At 39.8% G+C, this 27308-nt stretch overlaps 2 protein-coding genes across 9 annotated transcripts in view; one reads left to right on the plus strand and one right to left on the minus strand.

The window, feature by feature from the left end:
• Window positions 1–9169, minus strand: part of GTF3C1 (general transcription factor IIIC subunit 1) — a 42323-nt gene extending 33154 nt beyond the window's left edge. For both annotated transcript variants that reach the window (XM_080384510.1, XM_080384509.1), the window contains exons 1-9: window positions 8856–9169; window positions 8056–8265; window positions 7714–7890; window positions 7279–7422; window positions 6610–6706; window positions 5998–6121; window positions 2644–2802; window positions 1934–2049; window positions 52–376 (exon numbers count right to left, since the gene is read on the minus strand). In XM_080384510.1, the coding sequence (XP_080240636.1) occupies window positions 52–376; window positions 1934–2049; window positions 2644–2802; window positions 5998–6121; window positions 6610–6706; window positions 7279–7422; window positions 7714–7890; window positions 8056–8265; window positions 8856–9076 (1573 nt within the window). In that variant the 5' untranslated portion in view covers window positions 9077–9169. The remainder of the gene's footprint in view (window positions 1–51; window positions 377–1933; window positions 2050–2643; window positions 2803–5997; window positions 6122–6609; window positions 6707–7278; window positions 7423–7713; window positions 7891–8055; window positions 8266–8855) is intronic.
• A 1-nt stretch (window position 9170) lies between these two features.
• KATNIP (katanin interacting protein) overlaps window positions 9171–27308 on the plus strand; it is a 69646-nt gene continuing 51508 nt past the window's right edge. Inside the window, exons 1-8 of one of the 7 annotated variants that reach the window (XM_080384511.1) lie at window positions 9172–9391; window positions 10043–10119; window positions 12056–12225; window positions 16602–16675; window positions 20551–20685; window positions 22683–22944; window positions 24351–24500; window positions 26559–26722. In XM_080384511.1, coding sequence (XP_080240637.1) covers window positions 10058–10119; window positions 12056–12225; window positions 16602–16675; window positions 20551–20685; window positions 22683–22944; window positions 24351–24500; window positions 26559–26722 — 1017 coding nt within the window. In that variant the 5' untranslated portion in view covers window positions 9172–9391; window positions 10043–10057. The other 6 variants (XM_080384513.1, XM_080384512.1, XM_080384514.1 and 3 more) reach the window with 6 other exon arrangements.

Genomic DNA, 27308 nt, shown 5'->3' on the forward strand with positions numbered 1-27308 from the left:
ATCCATAAGGACAAGGTAGGGTTCTCTCTAAATTTCAAAATTATGATCTACCTTTAGCTGCTGTCGACTGATGGGTGTCAACTTGGAAGCTTAATTTCAACGAAGAATCAGAATTGGCCTTCTGACCTTTTCCTCTCTTCTTGCCATCCTTCCCTTCTTCTTCATTGTCAGACTCTGAGACCAAAGTATCATCTTCTCCAGGAGACGCATCCTCCACAGGTGGGGAACCTTCTGGCACCAATGCCAAAGTAACCGTAGCTAACTGCTCACTCCTAGCCTTCTCTCTCTCAAACTGACGGTTTAAATCACTTTCCTCTGCAAAAATGTATGAAATATACTTTGTTGTTCTTTGCCGACCTTCATCCTCCATAAAACCCTAAGGAAATAGTTGGAATGTTATTTTACCACCTTATTTCTCCATTCTTGCAGTGTTCTCCAGCAACAGCAGCGGGAAAATTTTTTAACTGTTCTCCCCTCACACCAAAAGATCCCATGTTATTCTGCCTTTTTTCTAAATAAAAACGTTCATCAACCTTAACATACAGAAATAAAAAGAATTTTTTGAAAATTAGTGAAAATAAATGAAAAATAAACAAACCTGCATTACCTGCATACTAGAATGAAACACCTACAGTATATGGGATGTAGAAAAGCTTAAGAAAGAACAAACTATACTTATTCAGGCTGGAAATAAATTTTTTTCAGAAAATTTTTCCTTTGAAATAACTACAACACAGAAGTCACCAGAGTGAATCAGACTTAACTGGAACTGCTGTTGCCCCATCTACTACGACAGGAGCTTTCAAGCATCCAGAAACTCAAACACTTAGTCTATCAATAAGGGAAGATTTCATTTTCACAGTTGACTTAGGAGAAAGTATGTTTAGATACTCCAGTGGTTCGTATAGTTTGTTTCTTTTTAATTCTACAGAACTTTTTACCAAATGACAAGATCTTAGTAAAAAAATTCTCTATTGGGAAGATGTCAATTATCATGCCTTTGCGAAAAGGGGCAGATGGGTACATGCAAGAAATGACAGCTGAATTTGTCTTGTTGAAATGAAAAAATATTGAAGTATTTGGAAATAAGGAGTTTAATCACCATAGCCTCCACAGAAGTAACTGTTTTCTTCTAGAACTTACTGGCAGTAGATTGATAATTTTCAACAGAGGATCTCTGAATAGATTCTTTAGTAAAGGATCTTGCAAAATAGAAGTTGCCTTACAGTCAAAAATTAAGCAGCGTGGCTGGTTTGAGTGGAGAGACATTTATGTTCATCTCCATAAAGTACCAGCTTCCAGGCCGCTTGGGTTACCACTGATTACAGTGAATGACTCAGACAAGTTGTCGCAGCCAGGCGAAGCAGGGCCGAGGCCAGTTTCTCTGCCCTGTCTCTTTTTGGAGGGCAGACCTGCATCATGGTGCTCAGAACAGTGTTTCTCTGGAATGCTGCGAAACAGTGCCTGGCAGAATTCCACCAGCTGGTGTGCATCACCAGAACGTGCACTCCACAGAGACAAAAAAAATGGGGCAGTGTGCATTTCTCTCCACAATCTTTATTACTTAAGCATCCAGTCACAAACCAATGTAAAATACCCCTGTATCTGGGTTAGCGAACTATTAAATGTCAAGGCAGCCAGCCAGGAAACAATAAAGAAAAGGTACCCTACAAGAGTGGATACGTTACATTCCAACAACTAGGATTAGTCCTCAGAATACAGCAGGTTAAAATCTTTATATTTTTTGAATACTTGTCTTATATACATTTTCTTCAAAGTCATACTCTTTTCAGTCTTACCAGGATTCTTTCACTGTCAGTTCTCAAATCACACTGTTTCTATCATTTGAGGTGAACAATGTTACAACATATTACCACACTGACCACAATTGCATCTCCAGTTTCCATAAGTATCTAAATTATTTTAATCTTACCTTGACAACTTTGTACCTTTCCAGAAGACGACAGAGCATCCTTGCTTCTAGCTTCCCCACATTCATAGCCAAGCGAATTTCTGCCTGAGAAATACCTTTGGTTCCCCTACTTTCAACTGTTTCAGAAAGGAAAACCAAAAAATATTTCAGGGAAATAATCTGACCAAATTACATATACATTCATATTTGCTCTGAATATAAAATTTAATTCCCCAGTAACTAATGACATTTTCACAGATTTATAAAACATTCAGTCAAATAATGTCATAAAACACAATTTTATGCGAAGCAGTGACCCAGCAGAATGAGGTTTGAAAGTGACAGCTTCAGATTAAAAGCAAGAGTGAATTTCTCCCACCAGCTTTCCACAGTTAGATATTAATTTCTCTATCACGAAAGGAAAAGAGATAGAAGAAAGAACACCGTTTTCCTTATCATCTTTTCTCATCCCACCACAACATCCTCGTTCTACCATGCTGTTTTATTTGGGTGGTACTGATTAGTTCATAAGCTTCCAGGGAGGGCTAACAGGTGACAGCACCTATAGTTCCAGTCTAATCTGAACATTTTCATGAAAAATTAACACTTTGATACATAAAAAGCAATCAAAACTTAAACCCCCTCCCACAATATATACCTTTCTTTTACATAGAAAAGCAGTAAGAAGGCAATGGGAAAAACATCTTAGGATGTCTTACTATATGACCTACTTAGCTCATAAGCCTGGGTGAGCATATCCCTTTCACAAACAATATCCACGGGCTGAACAGCTTTTGTGATGATCTCTTCTTCATCATCATCATGATAGTCTTCCATTTTCTTCCGAAATTCCTTTAGTAATTTAAGGCAACGGACCATCACATCAGTACCTGTGAACATGAATGTTAGTAACAACTCTTAACAAAACGTAGAGTGCGTGCACTTGTTTAAACCATTTTATTTCTTTCAGCAGCATGAACAAGTAGGGATGCAAAATGGGGAACAAACGAGCAAAACCAAATGTTTATTTCTAGGAAAGGTTTGCAACAGTTTTCGCTGTATCTGAATGTCAAAATCTGTCCTCACCTACTCTCTGCAGCTAGGGAATGGCTAGGTTTGTTAACATGTATTGTGTACTATAATTATGCACAATGAAAACGGAGATACAATATCTGAAGTTGTTATATACAAGGACAGAATACACTGCCACCCACCAGTCACATACATGATTGAATTCCATGTCTTAACATGTTACTGGGCACTGGCTGTGCTGTAGTAACTCTCCACCTACTTTTCTATGAGATCCCAGAAGGGTAAAGTGGGGACATACAACTTCAGGAGAGCTCTAGTAATCCTGCTCCCTGCTGTAAGGATGACCTACCATCACCAGTATCATCTAGCTCCTGCTGAACAATTTAAGAGACCAGTGGTAAACTATAACTAGGTTACTGTACACTGCCAGCTTATCAGGTTGCGGTGATTCAGCAGTTAGGGCAGAAGTAGCTAATTCATCCTGCAGCTGTGGTGGGAACATCTACAGCCATCTCTACTCCTCTGGTACAGCCCTGCTGTGAAAAATGCCAGGTGAAAGCTTTAGCTGAAATCACTACGGTTTCAGCTGATGAGTTTTATCTTAAGTGTATATACAATCAGTTACCAAAGCCTAGCTGACATGAAGTTAATCCACAGCAACTTAACCATGAGACGGAGCTCTAGGCCAGATGATTCCATTATTTTTCCTCAATCTGAATCCTTTTTTCCTTGGCAGTATCCTAGGATACTGCTTAGGATAGTAATTAAGTGCTGACATTATGGTAGGGCTGCATGTGTTGTTATCACATCCTCTGTATTTCTTCACCCTGTTAGTTTTCACTTGAAGCAGTATTTGGGGGAAAAAACAAAGAAACCAACCAACCAACCAGTTCCTTTTACTTTAGCTCCTGCTGCCTAATATGCTTCCAATAGCAGATGCTCTGGCTTCATCTTCAGCATGTCCCACATATTTGTATCTACTTTCCTGTGTAACTCCAGAGATTAAACTATCTTGATCTCTGATGAAAATCAGCTATTATTAATTTATCCTAGTTTAATACCTAGTGTTTTTTAATGCATTTTTGTAGATTTTCAGCTTTTATGTCTGTAAGATGGAATTATCATACAAGTGAAAGATTCATCAAGTGGCATTTTTCATGTTAAATTTAAGTAGTAAATGCAGCTGCCATTGTGCCAATCTGACAAAACATGAAACAACAACTGCCTTGTAGTTGCCACCAAGTTTCTAAACGGACTTGTATTTTCTTGTCTTCTAAGTAAATACTTCAATTGGAAGTTACGATGTTTTTCCTGCTGTTTATAAACTCTACATTTCAGGAATACTATCTAGTCTCTCGGGCTTTATTTACAAGTGTCTTCAGCTCATTAGAATGCCTCTGAGACTTAAGCCAGTATGAGGAAGTATAAACAAATGTAACTGGTGCAATCTACTCAAAGCCAGCGTAAGACAGAATCTAGGTTTTCGTCAACGCCAATGCCAAGTGGTGTGACTAAAGCTATCCCTGCCATACAAGCCACTGTATGTTGAAACACTTGCTCAAACCAGAAATACATTAACTATGTACAATACATACTTTGTAAAAATTTGATGATCATTTTCCCCATATGTTTTATTGTATACTGATCTATTCTAGAATATTTTTTGAGGATCTCCACTGCCTTCTTGAAACTGTGAACTTCAAATAATTCTCCTGCATAAAACTCCCTCTGATATTCTTATGGGAAGGAGGCAGACCTGTATATTTCATGACAAATGAACTCGTTCAATCACTCCCTTATTTATTCAGGGCAATGTGGGAGATTTTTCTCTGAACCACGCTAGATGCTGTACCTACTTTTGGCCATTGCTTTTCTTTGTTCATGATACAATTTCCCGACAGAGAGATTTCCTTCCCTCAGACTTAAAAGACTGAAGGAATTTGTTCTTATCAAGGGCCTTAATCCAACTCCATGTAGCTGGCATTCACTTTTGCCTTCTTGAAGTTGTCATGTTTTTATTGGCTCCTTTACTTCTTCATGATCACTCCTACTTGCAAAGACGATGTCATTTGTAATGTTTAGATCATATCAGATTTAGTTGTTTTATTTTTTATTTTTTCACAAACAGTTCGCTACATCTCTGAAAAACACACTGTTCATCCTTTAGAATGACTTTCTTTTTAACCATTGCAAACCTGCCTCTTAGGATTTTCTGTGATAAAAGATTTGGTTTAGGATTCCTTAAGCAATTGCGTTAATTCCATTGGCGATACCATCCCTCCTCATACCTTCTGTTATTACTTCTTGTAATATTTTCCCCATGCAAGTTTTATCTGCATCTTCTTCTGAGAGCAGTTCCTTTCTTTCGTTCCCTTTCTTCATGGAGTTCTACTCTTCTTTGTCTTTCCACTACATGTTTGGAAGTTATCAGCAGTTCTTGCAAACCCATTAAATTTGAATTTAGAGCTGGTTATGCATGTCCCTCAGCAGACTACAGCTTTTTTGAATAGTAGTTGTTGACTATCTTGCTTACTTCCAAGAATTCCACGGTAGTGCTGGAGAAGCTTACTTTCATAATCTGAAATGAAACTTTGTATTCTCATGACTTCCAGCAAAAGTCATAATTTAGCAAAAGCCCTAACTAAGATGGTCTGTTTCTTTAGCTTATTTTGTAATGTTTTTTTTTGTTTGTTTTATGAAACTTTTGTTTTTTTCAAGTGTATTGACTTGTCATTCAACTTGAACCTGAAAGGTCAGCAGACTGCTCTTTGTCCCCACTCTGTATCGCCTCGTGTAGTATTATTAGGAGCCTCAATCCACTCAAACAGCTTACACTGATATACAACAAACTTGCCTGCATCCATTTCTAAAAACCCTGAAACAAATGCTTAATAAAGCTAGAACACTGCAGCCCACTTGAATTAGCATATTTCTTCACATAACTGCATACAGATTTTCACTTAGGCATCTTGTGATTTAAGTTTTGAAGCTTACAGATAGAATAGCATCGATGTCATTACACAAAAAGAAAGCAAAAATATGGTTCTAGTTACCTTTCTTTGTCTTGTAGGGTCCTCCATTGGGGTGTATATCTTGTAATGGGATGGATATTACCTTAGCTAGGCCAGCATTCATCATATATTGATACAGACGTTTGAAAGTTCTCTCACAAAGACCCTAATGCGAAGAGAAATCACAAAAGCCACTGTAGCCCAAAAGTTTCACCTGTAGGTGATTAGTACCAAAGACATTCATACTGCCTGTTCTTAAAAGGCAGTATTTTGGGGTAGGATGTCAAAGAAGGATCATAAAAGCCTACTATGGCAGACACAGGCAGAGTGTGAAATGCTTCTGGAGTGTTTTCTATCCCTCCAACTCTACCATCCAAACAAGCAGCAGCAACCAGCAGCAGCACTGAGCAAGTAAAAATTGCGTGATGAGATCCACTGAGAAACTTTTCTGAAACTGTGGATCAAACAGAACTCCTTCCTTATTAAACAGCAACAGTAACTTGATCTAGTAGGTTTTTAAGATCCTCTGTTAGAATATCCTACCCCCAAATTTTGTGCAACTTTAAAAAACCCCAGGCAGTATGAATGACTGCCTTTGACACTAATCATCTATGTTCCTCATGAGTGAGAATTTGAAAGAGTAATGGAACTCACCAATTCTTCCCTCAAGTTTCCTAATGTTTCCATCTGGTTTGAACGAGCACTTAGCATACTTGAGAGCTTCTCCATCAGAATATCGTATTTGCTCCTCCTAACCAAGAGAAGGAAAACATTTTACACATAAGCACGCATATAACTTTATAAACATGAGTAGTACCTTTACAAAATGTCAGTCACTAGAGGAAGTGTTCTCAGATTGTTTTAGGAATTACTGTTTCTTTTCCCTCTGTGAATAGCACATGAGAGAATTTGTCACTAAGAAGAGAACCCAACTGAGGGAACAGTGACTAAGCCCAGGCTGCTACTTCATTGGCAATCCACAGAAGTACATATTCTAATCATAAACAAGATAGGAAGACAAAAGAAATCTATTAGAAATGTGTTTGAAGTGAGAACACTCAAAATAAACACAATGATTAGGGCTACAACAAGAGGAGTTAGACTTACGTAGGCAGGTGACAGACACTAGAATACCTTATTGTTTACAGCTCCCAGACAAGTAAGTTTTAAACTATCCAGCATTCAGAAGAGGAGTTAATAAAGCAATGGACAAGGGTCATTACCAGGAAACTTTGATAGTTCTGTGACAACAGAGCAATCTTTCATCAGAGTAAATGGTCCCAGTCTACCCAGGAGATTTTGAAATGCCTGAGTGGCACATACCTATCAACATGAAAGCGAGTCAGAAGTAGAAGAATTGAGTGTTGCTGTCCTCCACTTGGTAGCCTTATGACATGGGACTGCATTGTTATGAGACCGTTTCTGTCCAATACTCTTCGGTGATAATGAATTTTTCCAGCATCCACTCTAAAGGAAAGACGGAAAGATATCTATAGGCATAGGAACTTTTACATATAAAATATATACATTCTAATTATTATAAGGAATAATTATAATTATTATAAGGAAGAGAACAGTACACTGCCAGCAATACGGGCTCAAAGAACCAAGTGCTCATGGTAGTAAGGATGAGACACTACCAATATAGACAGGAGTTTAAATCAACACACAGAAATTCTTAAGTGGAAAGGACTTTATAAATAACCAGTGGAAACTTATTAGCTTTGATTTAATTCATATAGCAAGACATAAACTTACTTGAAAGCCCCACTGTGAAGGTCCCTCTGAAGCTCTCCTTGCCACCTAGCACGACCTAAGCGCTCCAATATACAGTAGGAGAAGTCAGGCAGTTTTAAGTCAGGGTCCCCGTCCCAGCCTATTAAAGCTCTGTAACGCTGGTCTTGGGAGGCAACAATGACAAGTTTCTCTCCCCACCTAAGAAACAAGGGCAAGTAATAAATTATTATTAGTTCCATGAAAGCAGAGAGATCAACCACTTTCCCCTCAGAAACACCATTCTTGATATAATCTGCAAAAAGAACTAAATTTTAAAACATAAGTTAAAAATCTTCTAATGCCCAATATAAGGATTTCACTCACTTTTCAACAGCTTCTGTATAAGTATAACATGGCTGCAAATCCTTTCTCCTTATCTGATCAGTGATATCTACTCTCTCTTTAAAATACTGGCAGGAACCTTGTATGCCATCTTTATTATCCAAAATCATGTGGACAGGATAAATATCATTTGAAGGAACTGGATCTCTTTTGGTTTCCAGTATTCCTGTTTCAAGGTCTATTTCTTCGTATCTGAAACAGAAGCAGAGAGCCAACATTTAACCGAGCAAGGGGAATGTGGAACTGAAATATAAGATTGCCACAAACAATACTGATAACTCTATGAAATACCTCGGAAAAACTAAATTCTTTTGAAACCTCAAAACTAGAAAAAACACAAAAGAGCAGAGGTGCGCTCCGGAGACTGACCAAGCCTTATCAATGTGCAGTGTGTGAGGCAGGAGGCAGCGAATACATTATTTGATCTTCAAAAATTCAAGGATGTTGAAGTGGTGGGAATAAAGGCAACATATACGCACACTAATTTACAGAAAATACAGATACATCCACCCCGACGAACGGGGATATATAAGTTCTGCTTGTATGCTCGTGGTCAACAGTGCTGCAGCCCCGCCAGGACACCTGCAGAGGCCTCCGGCCCCGCTGGGCCCTGCCCGCCGCCAGCCAGCCTGGGGCAAACCCCAGCGGCCCTACAGGCGGGGCAGGGGCGGCGGGGGCAGCCCCGGGGCGGCTGGAGAGCCCTCAGCTGCCCCCAGCGGAGGCGCCAGCCCCTCCCAAGCCCCACGGGAGGCTCTGGCCCGGCCCGGCGGAGCTGCCCTCACCGGTCGTGCAGGCGGAGCGGCGGGCGCGCCCGGGGCAGCAGGTAGAAGCTGACGTCGGGCTGGGCGCTGAGCGCGGCCCAGAGAAGCTGCTGCGTGGCGGGCTCCAGCGGCAGCGGGAAGGGAGGCCAGCGGGCGCCCAGGCGGTGCCACAGCGCACTCAGCGTGATACCGTCCAGCCCCTCCAGGGCCACCTCGTCCAGCAGCACCCACAACGCCTCCATCTCCGCCGCCGCTTCCGGCCGGGGCCGGCGCGCCGGAAGTGAGGTCACCAGCGCGCCGGTAACCAAGGGAACGCACAAACAGGGCAACGGCGGCGCGGCCTGGCCCGGCTCTCCCTACCTCCTTCCTCCGCTGCTCTGGTGTGGGGTCCGCGGCCCCGGGGGCGCCCCTCAGCCCGGGGCCTGCCGGCACTGCGGGGGCAAGGCCCCGGGCCCTGCTCTGTCCTTCGGGAGAGCTTGTTGGCTCAGCCCTGACGCTGCTGACCTCGGCGCGGGCGCGGGAAAGGGCAGCGTTTAAGCAAAGATACTCTGCGGTCGGTAAGAGGCAAAATACAGGGTTTGATTTTTTTGTTTTTTTTTTTTTGTTTGTTTTGTTTTTTGTTTTTTTTCTTTGGTAGAGAGCTAAATTAAGTGTTTCGGTGGTAACTTTAAACTTCAAAGCATATAAGAGGGCACCGTATCACAACTTGCAGCAGCGACTCTGGGATACTTTCGGTGGGAATTGCTGGAAAAGTTCATGTTTCCTCAAAGGCAAGCAAAAATCTTTAAATGAACACCTTAAATGTGTACAGCCTCTGCAGTGAATAAGTTCAACAGTTAACTGCCCACGTGAGCAGTTCAGGAACATCAGCCCACAGCTGGGCTTCGGGCATGGCCCTTTCAGCTGGCTCCTCACAGTTGACTTGCTCGTCAGTTCTTGGATTGCAAACTCTTTATAGCACATGCCTTCCATTTTTCATATTTATATGCTCTTCAGTAGATTGTGAAGGGTTCTGAAAAAAAATAAAACAAGTAATATTTTCTCTGTTCTTCAGGAACTTTATTTATTACGCTGTCAGTGTTACACATTATTGAAGGAGGAACTTTTTTCAGTTTATAGCACTTCTGTATATTGAGGGTGCAAAACCAGTAGTACTCTATAATAAATAATTTCTATACTTCAGCGTGACAATTACATTCTCATTGCAGCTTTATGTTAAGGACATGGTGACTAATTTTGATGAAAAACATGATGAATACTTAATATACCTTCAGCAGAGAAACCGGTAAGATACAGAATTGTTACCACCATTGAGTATGTAATAGCTGTTGTGTACTACCTAACATAGTAGCTAATATCAGTAGTTGTGAATATTAATTTAAAACCTTGGTTTTTGAACTTGTGATGCAAAGTCTGACTTGCTGTGTTTTAAAACATTCAGCTGGTTCTCTTTTCTTCCCTTTGTTTGCCAAGTATGTCAAAGTTCTTATTTCTAGTGGTGATCAGAATATTTCTTCAGCATACTTTAAAATACAAATAAATTTGTTACTATCATTGTTTCCATGGTTTACAGGGAAGATTTTTGTTTCTAAAGCAAGAGGTAGATCCAGAAGTAACTGGCAGCTCACACTGTGTGAGGATGTTATGAGGCAAGGATTTTAGGTTGTCAGAAATACTGAAAATTGCATGCAAAAGTTGCTGAAGTTAGATGTGCAAAGTCAGGTTCTGCTGAGGTGGGAGACAAGGACATCTAGGTTACTTTTGCAAACTTCAGTATCTTTCAGACAAGTTTAAAACATTTATTTTAATCTTTGTTCATAGGAAGCTTCCTGTCATTGTACCCTAGAGAGATGAATTTTCACAGGTTAATTCAGAAGGGGAAAAAAAAGAAAAGTCTACAGAACTTTTTTGCTGGATTCCCCCTTTTACCACAGGTCATAAGATTTGTACTCAAATTCTATAACAAACTGAATGGTTTGGTGAAAAGACAAAAAAAAACCCTACAAAAGCCACAATTATGCTAGATCAACATCCAATTTTTGTGAACATGGGTTTCTTTCATATATTGTCTCCTAAAGTGTTTTTAGAAAAGCATAAAACAGAATATTTAATGATTGGAACAACTTGCATCCCTGTTATCAGAGCCCTAATACTGAATTTTGTTGGAAACAAATGCCACTAAATTACAACACGACAAGCAGGTGGCAAACCATACCTTGCAGAGGAGGCATGCTGGATGTGTTCGTGTATTGGGCATAACTGGCAGGTTTGGGTAGTGGGGGCTGCAGAGTAGCCTGTGTGGGAGCAGGTCAGGTACTACCCTGGGCCAGTCATGGCTGGTTCCTGCTGCACCAAAACTAACAGGAACAGCCCATCGTGTGCCAAAACATCATCAGTCAGAGCAGCCTGGCGTGGATTTAAGAGAGTGGTGGCGACAGGGTGCTCCTGTGGAGGCATGCTGCCTAGAGGGCTGCTGGCCACATGGCTGGGGACAGGCTGGGAACACACTCATGTCAGTGCAGATACACTCCTGGGGAATTTTGGCCTGTGGATTGACCCACCCTGGAGTCAGAGGGAAACCAGGAAGCAGCCTGCAGGGGCAGGTGCAAATTGTCACACACATGCCCCAACCTCCTGGCTTGCATGTCACCCCACTGAAGGAATTAGGATGGACTGAGTATAACCCATGGAGAAAGTAGGCAAGATGAGGACTGGAAGAGGGAGGGTAGGTGTTTCACTGAAGCTGAGCCTGGGGTGGGCGTTATTTAAATATTATTTTAACCAGACTTTAATTTCCTGGTATCTCTAACTGCGCTATTGATTGGGGACTTTCTTAAGTTTCAAAACACAATCCTTTTTTTGTCTTGAAAAGAGCTCAACCATTTTTAAGCTTTTTAATGTTCTGAGTAAAAGTCTTAAAAATTGTCAAGAAGAATGGTTAAATATGCTAAATACCAAATGGAAAAGATAATGGGAAATGAGAAGGAACATGGAAAAAAAATCTCAGAAGGGAGAGGCTTGGTCAAACTTCATATGTCACAGCGTGTGGGTACTCATACAAGCATTACTGAACAGGAACAGATCCTGGAATCTATGTTCTGAAATTATTTGAACTATGAAAATATTTTTCAGCTTTGATATTGTGTGTTTTTGTATTTATTGCTAGCCTGATCATCTGTATATGCACTACATAAGGATGAATTATTATCCTTTCTACTCAGGCTACTGGGACGTTTAAAAAGAAAGGATCCTGTACAAATCAAACTGGAACAGTTAGAGCAAGGATTTTCTCTGTATCTGAATGGAGCTAATTCAGAGCTGAGAAATTACCGTAGAAAAATCAAGTCACACGGCTACCTTAAAAATGAGACAAAGACCACCAGGACAAATGGTGAGTTATATGAGAGTTTTACAAAGGCTGCAGTCTAGAACTATTTGAAACATTTACTTATCAGAGCTGTAATTCAGTCAGTGAGGTTACTGATCAGGCTGTGATAAAGAGGTGGCAGCATTTGAGCTTCGTGGAATGAAATTCCATGGGAGTCTTTCATCAGAGTGTTTAAGCTGGTTGTATATAAGGAAAGATCTCTGAAGCACCTCATCAATTTCTCAGTTGGTCCCTGACCAATTCTGAAGTTTAACTTCCCCACCTCTCCGTTTGTTAAACGATTATAACTAAAACTAGTTAGAAATGTATATAAACTGTCAGTGTAAAATAATGCTATACCTTTGTCTGATATGTAATACTGTTAATAGGCTTTAAAATCTGATGGACTTCAACGTTATCTAAGTCTGTTGCCCTGTAGACAAATGACATTTGATGACATAGACTATAATCATTTATATCCGGTAATAGCTGCATTAAGCTTATAAATTTTGTTTAAGCTATAATAGTTGTCTTAAAAAGACAGCTAATCTTTCTTTAAATATTTGAAGTAAAGAAAATCTACCATTTACTGCCAGTGATTAGCCGACTTTACTTAAAAATGTGTGTTTTGTTACTAATTTAAGTCTGTCTGTCATAGAGAGCAATGTGACAGGAATAATTTTGCATGTATGAAGGTATAAAGTCTGAGCTTGCTGGCCTAATCTATTTAGCATAATGAAAATTGATTTCACTAAATCCCTGTGTAAAGCAGTTCACCAACTGTAATCTGTTATTCTCACACTTGCTACAACCTGTCTATTTTACAGTCTATCTTTTTAATCTATTGCTATGTAGATAGTGTCTGCTTAAGTTTTATTTTCACCTAAAAATGAAGACAAAGTTTAAAAAGTTATGTAATAATATATTAGGGTTGAAAGTTTATTAATCTCAACAACACTGGAAGCTAACTTTATTTTCAATAAGTGTTCTAACCATGACTTGATTTTTTTTTCTTTGTTTTCCTGCTACACTGGACCCATACTATTTGTTTTCAAGTTTAAATGTGTTCAGGCTTAGCTGGCTACTATGTAATTTCTTCCAGATTGTATGGATGGTGGTGGGGAATTAGCTATTGGCCTAGTTTCACCGTTTTGTGTGAAAGTAAAATCTCATGTGTAATGATGCAAAAAAGTTCATGTTCTTGGATATTGGAAAATGGAGGAGATTGTGTGCTCTGTCACACTGGGATGTTATACCTTTACATAGCTAAAGAGAGTGTGAACCAACATCTTTGACTTTTTGCTCCAAAAATTGTGCAGGGATATTGCGGCAGCAGCTGTAATAGAACTCTGTCAGGAGAAATTTCCTCTTGAAAGTTCTGCTGTGCAGCTGTTATCTCTAAGCTTAACTGAAGTTGTTCATTTTTATGGTTGCTTAATGCCATGTGATTCAGTTAAGGCAGAATACTTCAGCTTGTCTTAGGGACCTTTAAAGACTTCAGTGGCAGTCACTGTTCCTCTCCTCAACTTCATCAACTCAGAGACAGTAGCATTCTCTGCAGAAGAGAACTCAGTGTTTTGCTGTTTCTTACCTATCCAATGTTGTTATTTTAGACACGTGTAGCTGCAGTGAAAGATATCAACTGAATCATCATCCTGTCATTTTTCTTCTTCCATTTGATTTTGCCACTAGGGTCCAGAGTGGGAGTCACTGGGGAGCTGTATAAGCTTCTTGCCTGGGGGTAGTACCTTAGCAATTCTGTGGTCTGTTTCATTTCTAGGCATTTATTCCTAATGATTGAGTATGATTTTACTTACAGAAATGATTTCTCGCTGAGATACAGCACTGAATTTTCTTCCCTATCCATCTCCCACGAGAATTATTGCATCATTTATTATTTCTAAAGCATTCGTCTATAGAATTAGTCTTCACTGAAAAATTAGGAATGTGTGATACTTAATAATATGGAATGGGCACAAATGCCTCTTTGTGGTTCCTGAAAGTGTCATCATAATTCTGTTTGTCTGGACTATTTTCTTTGTCTGTGTTCACTATGAGTAATTCATGATAGTAGTGATTGATAAAATTTTTATGCCTAGGCTTGGTAAATGAATTAAAGTAAATGATGAGCTTATAAGGTAATGAGGTGGGTCTTTAGGTATACTGTAATTTCTTTGGGTGTATAATCCAGACATAGTTTCACAGCCATGTGTGTACCTTCAGTGAATGTTGGTGTGGTCACAAAGACATGGCTTAAAGGTAACATGGGGTCTCCTTTGATCATGAATGATATTTTGGTGATGTACTGCTCAGTTCTTGGCTATTAGAATAGGCACTGTCAGCTCAAGTCTCCATGGGAATGACACCAGTGGACCTATTTTGTGTGCCAAAAGAGGCAGTGGTTGGTATTCACATCCCATCCATCCCATGGAGAAGGATGTTTTTGTTCTGAAGTAATGTTAGTAGTACAGACAACTAGCTCAGCTGCATCAACTTCTGCCTGGGATTTGAACCACTATTTTTCCTGGTTTTGAGAGACCTAGTCGCATGAATCCATCACAAAATACTCGGACAATTCTGAGAATCGAGTACTCAGCAGTGGTAGCATGAGTCCTACCCTGTTCCCTTTTCCTACTTGTATTTGTAGGAAACGAGTGGCCTTCTGGGCAGTTGCTTAGGAGCTGAAAGTGAAAGATGCTTCCAGTTCTGCCCCAGAGCAGTAACTGAATAATCAGACCATGCTTCTAGCATTGTAATCTCAGGACAGTTTACTCTCAGTGCCAGAAGAGCCCCACAACAATCAGCAGCAGCGGTGGTGACTGCAAAGTCTTTCTGGAGCTACTTAGGAATAGCCTGGTGGAGCAACAGGAGCTCTAGCTGGAAGTTGTGTTTTTCTTCCTTGGAGTGCTCTGTTCCTTTTCCCCTCTGTTTTTAGTCCTGTTTCGGGCCTGAGAGACAGACACTTTGCTGAAGCAATAGAACAACATCTTGTACTTCTTGTTTTGTAATTATATGATCACTCTGAATTGACATAAGCATACACTGTTCCCCCAAGAACAATCCTACTCTGTCCCTGTCCTCTCCTTTCTGCTTGTACCAGCATTTTTTGCAATCTGCTGGTAAACTAGATGACAAAAATGACTACAATTAAAAGTAATCTTTATTTTCTGTTTTTCCTCAGTTAAAACTTGCCCATATCAGTTCACTGAACGGTTCCTTGCACAGGTGCATGTAGGATTGTCCAACCCAAAAAAGAAAATGTGGTATTGAGAGCTGTAATGAGCAACCTGACACAATTTTGAAGTAAGCCCGGCTTTGAATAGAAAGTTGGACTAGGTGACCTCCAGAGGTTCCTTCCAAATGAAGTCTCTCATGATTCTATGACCTTTGTAGGACAATTGCTTCTTTTATTGGTAGTGCCAGTTTCTGCTGCCTTAGGTTGACCATTAAATTATGGCTTAAAGAAAAAAGGTTTTGCATCAGCTATTTTTCTCCACTGAGAAGAAATGGAAGCTGTAAATCTGTCTTGGACATAGGAAATGAGATGTCTTTATTTAGGATGCCTTTGAGAGTGTTGGTGCTGTCCTTGCTCCACTGAGGATGCTGATGTGATCTGAGGTTTGTCTCTTTGTCTCAATCAAAGTGTCTTCTCAGCAATCCATTGTTCCACTGTAAGTTGGGACCATTTCCAGCACAGGAACCCATAGGTCTCCTTGATCGTACACAGGATTTTTGCAGAAATTCGGGAACCAGCTCTTCCATGCCTTATAAATGAAAGAAAATTATTGTCCTTCGTTTATGATTTGTACATGAAGAGTCCTTCTCTGCATGGTATGTTAAATACCTAATGCATTCTGTTTAAGCTGCCAGTATGTTATGTTTGCTTAGTTTGAGAGTAAATACACACAATTCCTTTGTAAACCCAGCAAGCATATTACCTGTTGTTCAGCAGAACCCCATCTATTGGAGACTGCCTTCGGTAGCATGGGTTCTGGGCTCCGCTGGCTTCCTAAGACAGCTTACTGTCTACCCAGCTAGGAGTTAGAATGATGTGTGCCCCTATTCTAGAACATATTTCTATACTTTCGTATCAGTGAATGTGGGGCTTCACTTGCTGTTAAGCTAATGTATCGTTAAACAATTTATTCTCTTGAATACATGTAAGCATGACTGTCATCAAAGATGTTCAAAACTCCTGCTACTAATGCACAACTAGGCAGTATCTGAAGTGGAATGCCTTTTCAGTTGTTGATACCATTCACATGTCAAAGAATTACTCTTCTGTCCTCATCTGTAGAAAAAACCAACCAAACATACACCTTAGTTCCTGGGGGTTTTATTGTCAAATAGCATATTTCTATTTTCTGTCTTCTCATTCTTTTCTCTACGTTCTGAAAAAGCAGCCCAACTAGAAGAGAGTGAATGCAGCACACCGACTGCACCAAGGAAAACACGGCGCAGAGGTTGGCTTCAGGTAAGAAACATTTTGAAAGATTGCATCTTTGAAGTAAGTCTTAGATTGTAAATGATTTTAGGGACAATCTGTTGCAACTAGTACATAGCAGGCAGTTGAGATTCTTGTGGAATCTGATTCTTGGTTTGGTCTGGATACTGAGTGACAATGCAAAGTGATATCCTGACCAGTTTTGTATCTACTTTGATGCCTAAAGAGGCAAATCTCATTGAAAGGGTCTGCTTTCAGTGACATCTGTGACAGAAACTTTTGTAGTCTTGACATGATTGGCTCAATCTGTCCTCCAGCAGAAGAGCCGTTGCATGACATCTCTGCTGGCAAGCCTAGAGTTTAGCTAGTGCAAAGGATGGAGAACCTCATTTTGGAGACACATCCCTCCCCGTCACTGCTGTTTTCCACCCTGTGATAGTATTAAGGGATACAGAGGTGTAATTTGCATAGCTTGAGTTGTAATTTGTGACAGATTCTTGTAGATCAGTAGAGAAGAAACTGTATGTAGGTAATAAAAATACCCTGTCAATAACAAATTTGGAGCCATGAGCTACATAGTTGTTGGTTCACTGGACAACCTCAGTGGTCTTTTTTTCTTTTGGTCTGATGAAGGATCTGACTTAATCTGTTAAGGAGTATGATTTAATTAACAAATGTGAATTCTGAACAACTGAGATATGTCACCCAAATAATTACACTACTTGATTAGCGGTTGCTCTGGCTGGATGTCCAGTCCATGCTTGAGTGACTGGGAATAAGGGGTCTGTGTCATGCAGGTTTTCTTTTCTTTCAGCAAATTTTGCATATTCAGGTTTTAAGGCTGTATTACTTTATTTATTACCTTTACTGCTTAGATGAATTAATTTTCTCAGCTGTTTACTCAGTAGGTCACTGCTTACATACTGGCCTGTCAGAACTTGTTTGCTAAATTTGCCAAACATGTGACTCATCATAACCTATGTCATTCTAATCACAAAAACCAAATGAAGGTATCTCCTCTGGCTGGGTGGAAAAGTTAGCCAAATATAGGTAGCTATAGTGTAAACTAGCTACTACTTGAGATTAGCTTAGAATGATACCTTAAGTCTTTATCCAATGAGATGGAAGGATAACAGTTATAGCATCTCAGTGACCAACTGGAATTATTTAACACAAGGAAATGTGCAACTGTAGAGGAATGAAGCTGGGTTAATTAGCATTGATAATATACAACGGTGGGTTGGCTTCAGGGGCTGTGGGTTGACTGATGTAGATAAGGTGCAGCTGTGGCTGGTTGTTAAGTGGTTGAGAGCCAATGAAGAGGGAGCAGAGAGAGGAAGAAGCAAGAGAAGAGAGAGTGGGCTCTGGGTGAGGAGAAAGCAGCAGAGGGACTGGCATGAAGAGTGTGTTGGTATGAGATGGTAAAAGACCTTGTTGCAGCTTGATAGTTTGGAGAGTGCTGCGACATGCAACCACTAAGGTGCATGTTGTGCCAGACAGCAGTTTACTTGCCCAATAATTTTCCCTGTGGGTTTTTTGGATAGCTAGAGGACCTAGCAATTAATGATCAAAACTGTCAAACTTAGGCTGTGCTAAAGTATGTTATAAGGTGGGAAGACAGTCTTATTGAAAGAACACATTCTGTCAAAAGCCAAGTTGCCTTAGGATATTCCCTCTGGGACATTGCTGCTTCTGGCACTTAAAATGGTAGGGGAGTGTATGAACACCAGGTAACCAAGTTTAATATCATTGCACAGACTTTTGGATCACGTTACCTTTATTGAAACATGAAACATTGTTCACTTATGAGACTTCCCCCCATGGAATATGTTTGCGGCAGAGTTCAAAAGTGTGTGGGGGGAAAGTTACTTACAGATAACTTTATTCCTTGAGAGAGGTATATGCACTTCCTGCTTTCTGGTTTGTCATCTTCTGGAGTACTAAAATTCTGTGGTATGGGAAGATGAGTTTCTCAAATCTTCTACACTTTTTTAGCCATGCCTGAGTAACTGATAGCGTGCATACTTTGATTGCATCCTAATTATGAAGTAAAACAAATTAATTTGAACCACTTTCACAGCCATGTCTGAATTTACAAAGATAAAGATATCTTTATGCTCAAATGCTTATGACATAACGTTTCCTCCTCGTTATATTATACACAAGAATAATGCATCTTCAAAAAATTGCAGTTACTTAAAGTAGTCATTTTCATGCATAGACGTTACAGAATCACAGAATTATTGTGGTTGAAAGGGAACTCTTGAGATTACCTAGTCCGATTCCTGTGCTCAACCAGGGTTGGCTAAAGCAGTTTGCCCAGGGCCATGTCCAATCAGGGTTTGAATACTCTGCAGATGGAGACTCCACATCCTCTCCAGGAAACCTGTTCTGGTGTTTGATCACCCTCACTGTAATTTATTTTTTTTTCTACTGTTCTGATGGAATTTCATGGTTTTTTTTTAAATTTGCATTCATTGCCTCTTGTCCTGCCAATGAGCAGATACCCATCAGGTTTTTATACACATTGATGAGAAGCCCCAAAGTTGCCTTTTTCCCAGGCTGAAAAGTCCCAGCTTTCTCAGCATCTCCGGTAGGGCACCTTTGCTTGTCGCCTCCTCAATTCCGTGTGCACTTCAGAAATCTAGATTGCTTGAGCCCTGCTGTGTTGTCTTTCCAGCAGATATCAGATTTGTTAAAGTACCCCCTGAGGACATGGGTCTTTGCACTTGCAAATTCTTCCCGTTTTTTGAGGAAGGTCTCATCTACTACTGATCAAGTGGTCTATAGCAGATACCCGCTATCACAGCACCCATGCTGATTTGCCAGCTACTCTTGACTCAGAAGCTTTTGACTGGCTCCTGACCTGTTCCTTGCAGAGCTCCGTACATTCCAGCGCTCTCTCACATTAAGGATGACAGTTCCTTGTCACCTTCTTAGCCTGTCTTAAAGAACCTCTGTCCGCATCCATGCATCGCACCACGCTGGTCTTGTGAGCTATTCCACCATCTCTGTGATCCCAGTGAGGTCATAGCCCTGTAATGAGATACAAGCTTCTAACTCATCCTGTTTGTTCCCCATGTGCTTGTTCTCCATTAGTGCAGGTGTGTCGCGACGGAGGGAAGACACAGTCACTCAATATGAGTGATCAGCAGACTTCGCTTATTGTACCTTACAGTCACCTTTTATGCCTTGTTATAATTAGCTCATACATATTACAAAAGTTAAGCTCATTATTGGTTAGTTGCCTAAATACCAAGCCCGCCCCTAGTTTCTCTTCTGTAGTTATCTGTTCCCACCTGCAACATTCTTTTCCCATCGAAATCTTCCTGTTATTGTGTAACAAGAACAGCCAAGGATAGTGTATTTTTGCTTTACTTCAGATAAGCTGTGAGCGATGTGCATTTTTGTCCAGCCAGCTGGACTATGTCTATGTGACCCTTTTCAGCTAGCCAGTTATCCACACAGGTGCATTTCAGAGCAGCACCCAAGCATGCTGGTTCCTCAGAAGAGGCTTGAAGAGCTTTTGCCATAAAGTTGTTCCACCAGCACCTCTTTACATGTCTCTGCTTTAAGTGATTCCACTTCAGCTATTTGGTTGATTGCTTTGTCCCTACTCATACCAGTTTTTGACTTACCTGTGAGGTGAGGGGGTGAACCCTGATGGGCACTCACTTTGGTGCCAAACACATAGTGTGTGCTGGGCCTGAGCCGCTCTGGGGATAGCAGCAGCAGGTGGGGAGCCTGACTAGGGCAGTTACACCGTAATGCAGGGACCTGAAGGTGAGAACAGAGGGTAAAAGCATTGCTTGATCTGGTATTGTTCTGTGAATGTGATGATTATTCTTTTTGTACAGCTGATGGCACAAAAGATGTCTAATTTCTTTGAATGCTGCTTTTAACAGAAAACTGTGGAGATTAAAACAGAAAGAGGGTCTAAACTCTGCATTAAACCTCCCTTTGAGTACTCAGAGGATTTTGAGCCTTATGAAAGCTTGAGTGTGGAGACAAATGGTGATGATCCTCTCCGTTGCTCCCAGGTACAATTGGCAGTTGCTTTCTATTCATGGTATTGTCAATTGAAATGTGAATGGGCCCAGGTATCAGTCTTGACAAGACCATGCAAACCCAGTATATAGTGTTTCTTTTACTAGATGATTATTGCAGTGATAAGATGTGACATAAAGAAAAAAAGAAAAGATAAAATAAAACTACTTGGAAAATCTAATCTCAGTCAGCAATGCTGTAACATGTTAAGTCCTAATTTAAATGAGTATTGTCTTTGTTGGACAGAACCAAGGTGCTTTATGCAGGTAGGCTCTTTCAGTTCACTTAATGGTTGTCCACATGAACATCTCGTTGGGTTAGAGAAAGCTTAAACAACAACTTTTTCTGGGTTTACGGTTTTGAATAGCCATGCTAAAATTATTGTATGTCATTGTTTTACCTAACAGAAGTCAGAGTAAAGTTTTAAAGATAAAATCAATACAGCTGCTTTCCATCAGGGGTTGTTATTGTATTGGCTCCATTGTTTGACAGTTCAGCCTTTCAATTGATTACTAATTGTTCTAGCACACTTCACAAATGTCTTGTTCTTAAAAAAAAAATGAACAAAAATTCATGAATGTTTTTCTGCCTAACCAATTAATGACATCAGTAAAACTTTTCTGGGTAGTGGAGTAGCATCTATATGTGAAACTGTCTACAGATGTTGCCACTGACATCAGACAAACTTCCCAAACATGTTTTCCTAGCTTGTATCTTTCTACCTTTCCTGCATTGCTTTTGAGCTTGTGATTACTGTTTCTTGCTCTACAAAGCAGTAACTTGTTTACAGTGATAGATATTTATAATCATTTATGTGTAAGTAATAAACTAATAATTTTAAACCAAACCCCCACTTTTCTTCATATTCCAGATGGAAGTACTTTTGGTTTTCCTGAAGCTATAATGTGTTTTCTTGAATGTTGTCTTATAATGCAGATGTTATGAGGTTTCCAACAAAAAGAAAACCTGTACAATTCCCTGTCAAATAGCTAGAAATATGACTCTTGACTGTCATAAAGACACGCTCAATATCAAGCCTTAGGTTGCTTATAGACCCTCTTTTGAACCTAAGCTTGCCTGCTCTTTGGAATATGTTTCTGTCAACATGGATTTCCTAACAAGTGTATCTGTAGCGGAAGAGCAGCTTGAAGCTTTCATTGCAATCCAAACATACACTGTCACAGTTCATTTGTACCTAAGATAGCTTCAGGTTTTCATTTTACTCGTACGGTTTGCTTACCTATACTTATCTCAAAACTCTAATACCAACAAAGTAGGGGGAAAAAAGGGAAAAAGGGAAGATATGCAAGGTCTTTGCCTTTTGCATTCAGAAAAACACAAGGTTCCCCAGCATCATCTGTGCTGTTTGTGGCATATGCTGAGAGGCATGGAAGTTTTTTCCTCAGTAAATTTCAAAATAGATAAATTTTTGCATAAAATCCTGTTACAGTGTGCCCACTTAAAAAAAAATCTGTGCAACCTGGAAGCTTAGTCCACTAGAATACAGCTCTTTCCTACTGTTTTTTGAAGCACAGATGTGTACAGGACAGGACTAGTATCTATCCAGTTGCTTATTGCAGTCTTGTGAAGGTACTTGGAAAATCTGGGTTGCAGCTAGTCTTCAAATAGCAAGTCAAAAGATACAGTAATCTGGCTGTGTGAGACTGGAAAAATATATGCCCTTTCTCTCTCCATTGTTTGCCTCCTGTTTGTAATGTGTTCCTAAAAACTGGTTTAGTACATAAAAATTCCTTGGCCTACAGGATTTTCCTGCAAGGATAATGAGAATGAATAAAGGAATTGTAGGATGGTTTTTCTTTACAAGTCCTCATCAGAGGAGTAAAGACACGACATAGGAATGTGAATATTTTTAGCTGCATCAGGGCTCTGAGTTCATGAGAAGATTCTCCTGGTGGGGGAGAGGCAGCCACATTGGTTTATTTTAAAATATGTTTGAGCTTTTCTGATAAATCTGTTTGAATTGTACCAGAAATTGAGAGGAAGCTTGCAACTCAGTACAGAAGAGAAAAGGATGGAAGAAGACTCTCTTAGTGATGATTATGATTCTGTTGAAGAGGATGTGTTTTCAGAACCATCTCCCACTGAGGAAACAATTACAAGCTTTGGAGACCTTCAGTTGTGTAGCAGTAGATCACTGCAGAAAGAAGCTTCTGAACATCAGGATGCTGGGAGATGCTCTGGCCTTGATTCCAGTGCCCTTACTGTGTTGGAGTTCAACCAGGATCAAAGTAGTAAGCCTCTGTCTATTATACGCTGCTACAGTACTAGAATAATAATAATTATTATTATTATTTGAGAGCATTACTTTTAAGGGAGTCGCTGCTGGTTAATTGTTAATGGTTACTCAATACTTTCATAGTCTTCAGCAAACCTGTTTTAATCTCCTGACTTGAGAGACTTGCATCCTCTTAATACTATATTAAGAATTTTTTTGCAAGCACAAATATATAGCCCTGGTTAACACACTTGCATTACCAGCCTTAGACACTTGAATTAAGACTGTCTCAGACAGTCTGTGAGATTTCTCCAAAGGTTAGTATTTTTTTAACATATTATTGAATTGTTTTTGCAGTAATCCAGGCAGCCAAATCTTCCCAGTCTCGGCTTTCTCCATTTCACATCCTGCATGCTGGATGCTTGTCATCATAGCATGTGCTGTTCACCCCTGGTGAAAGATGTATTAATATGAGAAAGCAAACATATCTGGCTATGAGCCACTTCTTTTTTGTCAGGTCGTCTTCTTAAGAGACCTCAATGTCCAAACCCAAAATGAGTTACTAGGTCTCAGAGATGTTTAGCTTGTTAAAGGTAGAGTTCAGGCAGAAACCAGACCTTGGTCTACCTTCAGTATTTCTCAGAATTTCCTCCCCACTCATTTCAGGTACATTCTTTGGTTTCGTTTTTTTGTTTTGTTTTTTCTTCCCCCCCCCCCCCCCCCCCCTTTTCCTTATTCATAGTTAATTGCTTAAGTTAAGAGGAACAATCTTTGAACAAAGTGAGTAAAGGAGTGTTCCTCATTATCACAGAGGTGAGTGGAGTGTGAATATGAAGAGGTGGCAGAAGAAGAGGTAGGGGAACAAGGGAAGGAGCCGCAGTGAGAACAAGATCTTTGGTAGAGTACATGATTTGTTTTTTTCCACAGAGAACTTTCAAAGCCTGTGATGAAAACAATGGAGGCATTAATAATTCTCAAATGAAAAAATGAAAAAGTACTCTTATGAACTACACTAGGCAACCCACTCCCCCTTTGAAACTTCTAAATAAGACAACATTTTCGTCTGTATTTTAAGAATATATTTTGGTATAACAATGTTAATAAGTGACTCAGGACTTTTTTATTTTTGCTTTTCTTGACAGTAATGCAGGTAAGTATCTGGCATGGATAAGAGATATTGGTACCTTATAACGACATATTTTATTTTATTCCATGAATCCAGTGCCAGCCATGCATATGTACTTCTACATCAATAGAACAGAGTCAATGAAAGGGAGGGAAGGTGGAGGTTATCACTTTAACTATGCCAGCATAATTAAAGTGGCAAAATTTTAGCAGTTAAGATCCCACTAAGTTTTCCCTGGCTGGCAGCTGCTAAATACATCTGAAGTTGATTATTTCTGTTCCCTTATTATCTTGCAGAAGGGAAGCCACTACGAGTTCTCTCTGCAAAAAGAAAAGATAATGCTGAAATGTACATTCCTGTCAAACCAGCTGTGGTAAAAAATAAAATCACTCGGCCACTCTCTGCTGAGTTCTTGCACCAGAAAAGACATGAAAGAATTTGTTCTGGTAAGAAATAAGAAAATTTAATGTCAATAAGAAAAGTTTTCATGCTTTTTTTTCCTCTCTGGCTCAGATGTAATTTCAGCACACATCTGTCATTATGTGATTTTTCTTAGCTGTTGTCCTTTCTTCTTTTTGTTGTTGTTGTTACCACCTTGAGTGTTTTGGCTTGAGTAATATCGTGAGAAAGTCCACAGCCTGTATACTTGAGTCTTTGCTACATCTTCACTACCTTTCTTCTCTTCTTGCTCCCACAGCATAAAACTTTTTCCTCTCCCTTTCAGTCCTTGCACTTGCTCTGTGTTTTCCACCTTCCCCACAGAGGTCTGTTCCCTGTGGTATCAAGAGAAGTGTGTCTTCTCAAAATCAGCAATTGACGCTTTGGTAGAAGGCTTTAACACAATGCATTTATAGCAATAAAGGCATAGTTTTCCACAGCACAGCAAAACTAGCTCTGTTGCTGCTTGGGTCTGTACTTGAATTACACCTTGAACAATGCAGATCAGTTTCCAGTGCTGGGTAGATATGATGGTATCTAGTACCATACTGGAAAATGTTTTTCCTGGACTGGAGAACACCATTTCGAAGGTACCACTGCTTATTCTAGAAATCTGTTACTAATGTGCGGTCTTGATCTGGGCTAAAAAAAAACAAACAACCAAACCCCAAATCTTAGGGGCTGAAATCATGGCTGCAGTTGTTACTCCAATGCAGTCCTTACCTGAACAAATCCAATGAAATTGAGTTTTGAAAGGTCTGAGATAAAGTTTTCAGACTTACCATAGTCTGTAGTTAAGACACTTTTCAAAAAAGCAAAATCCAGACGTGTCCCAAGAAAGCAATAGAGCTAAGAGTTTTGAAAAGTCAAAATATTCATTTCTTAAATTGGCAGGAAACCAAATTGAGGAAAAGAAACTTAATTCTTTTTGGCTTCAAAATAAATCCTCTTTGTAGCTTCTGAGACCCTCACCCACCATCTGTCTGAGCAGATGCTTGCTTTGACTGCTTTCCAAAGGTGGGTGTAGCATTTTCTCAGGTTATAATAGTGCTTGTTAGAATTGTTTCTGTCCAACTATCACTTTAAATCCTTACATTAATTACATTTCTGGGGGGTGTTATAGTACAGAAAAATAAAAAGGACTTTATTCTGTCCCTGTGTTTGCAGAGGTGACTAATACTCGTTGAAGTTTTTATGGGTGTAGATGGCATAGGGCTTAAAGAGTGTGAATGCATACAAATCTCAGTTCAATTTTAACTTCCTGTCTTTTCAAAGTAGACTTCATGTTACTAGCATCCACTGCCATTTTACTCTCCTGCTTAGTAAACCTCACTGCAGCGTTATGACCACACTTGCATATTAGGCTGTTCTTCAATATTTTTACTTGATCTAAATGTCTGCACAACTTCAGTGTCTGTTCTTCGCTTGACTTTTGAAGTTCTTGAATGTAACCGCTGTGCTTCTCTTTCAGTCCAGTCTCAGATCCTCTACTGTTAAATTTTATTTCCTTTCTTTTAAACATGTTTATAGGCTGTGATGTTTCTATTTCTCTGTGGTGTTTGGGAGGATTGGGATGCATTTGGGCCTTTTGATGACTACTTAAGTGATAAGGTAATTTATTTTGCTTTGCAAACAGCAACTCCTGACTCCCCTTGTTTTTCTAGAAAACTCTGGGGATTCCTCCAAAATAGCTAAACACCCCGGATACATTGAAAAACTCTTGTGTGCTGAAATTATATATACTTCTTTTTCAGTGAACTGTTACGATGCATTTCCTTTAAATACCAGAACAAAGCAAGTACAGAAAATCTTAAGGCATAAACCCTATGTTTTTCACTTTTCTGTTCTCCTCTTATGATACCATTTCAGCTGTTGTCTAAAGTAGATGTGACCTGGAATCTCAATAAAAACAAATTGGAGCAATTCAGCCTCGCTTGGAATAGTTACAGACTGCTAGCAAAGCCCTGCCTCAGTAACTGAAGTGGATGTTTCAAACGCGTGCTGTTGTAATGTTCCGTACTTGTATGTCTGGACAAATGAATATTCCTTCCTTCTTTTGGTGGCAGGACCATTAAATCGACCAGAGCGACCGCTTTCAGCAACTCGAAAGAATGTGTGTGAGGAGGATCCTGATTTCTCAGTTATGGCTGTGGTTAAAGCAATGCAAATTGAAAATGAAGTCTTGCAGAGAGATTGGCAAAGGCAGACAGTTTCCACAAGCTCTCCAAAGGTATGGTGAAATACAGAAGAGGGCTGTTTGATCAAGTAGCAAAATCTCAGTGAATTACTATCTCTTACATATTAAGGTTGTGTATGAATGAATGGTGATGCTTCTTTAAGTGCAATTGAATTTGTATTGTTCTTCCGTAGGGTGATTTTCTTTAATCTGCTTCCCCAGGATAGCATCCCACAGCTCTCTTGATTTCAGGGATCACTGAGCAACTGATAGACCAGTCACGATATGTATAGACATATGGCTTGAGCCATTTTCATTCTGGAAGCTTCCTAAATGAGATAATGTGATTTCAGTACCGATAAATCTTACCTTCTTACTGGGCTTGTTAATATGGGCACTATTGCCTGTTAATACGTGCTCTGCTTTTGGAGCAGAGCTGTCATGTACACTGCTACCTCTTAGTGAGGAGGAGCTGGTGTGGGTTTCCAGCACCAATGTGTGTACATCTCTTAGATCAAACAACTGTGTTTAAAAACATTTAAAAACTCATAAACAAAGAAAACCACAAAAATCCATTCCCTTCTGATTCAGGTCAGACCATTATTCCTTGTTAAGTTAAAGAATAAGGAAGTTTGTATGG

The sequence above is a fragment of the Falco punctatus genome (assembly GCF_963210335.1).
Source record: "Falco punctatus genome assembly, chromosome: 4".
Taxonomy (NCBI): Eukaryota; Metazoa; Chordata; class Aves; order Falconiformes; family Falconidae; genus Falco; species Falco punctatus.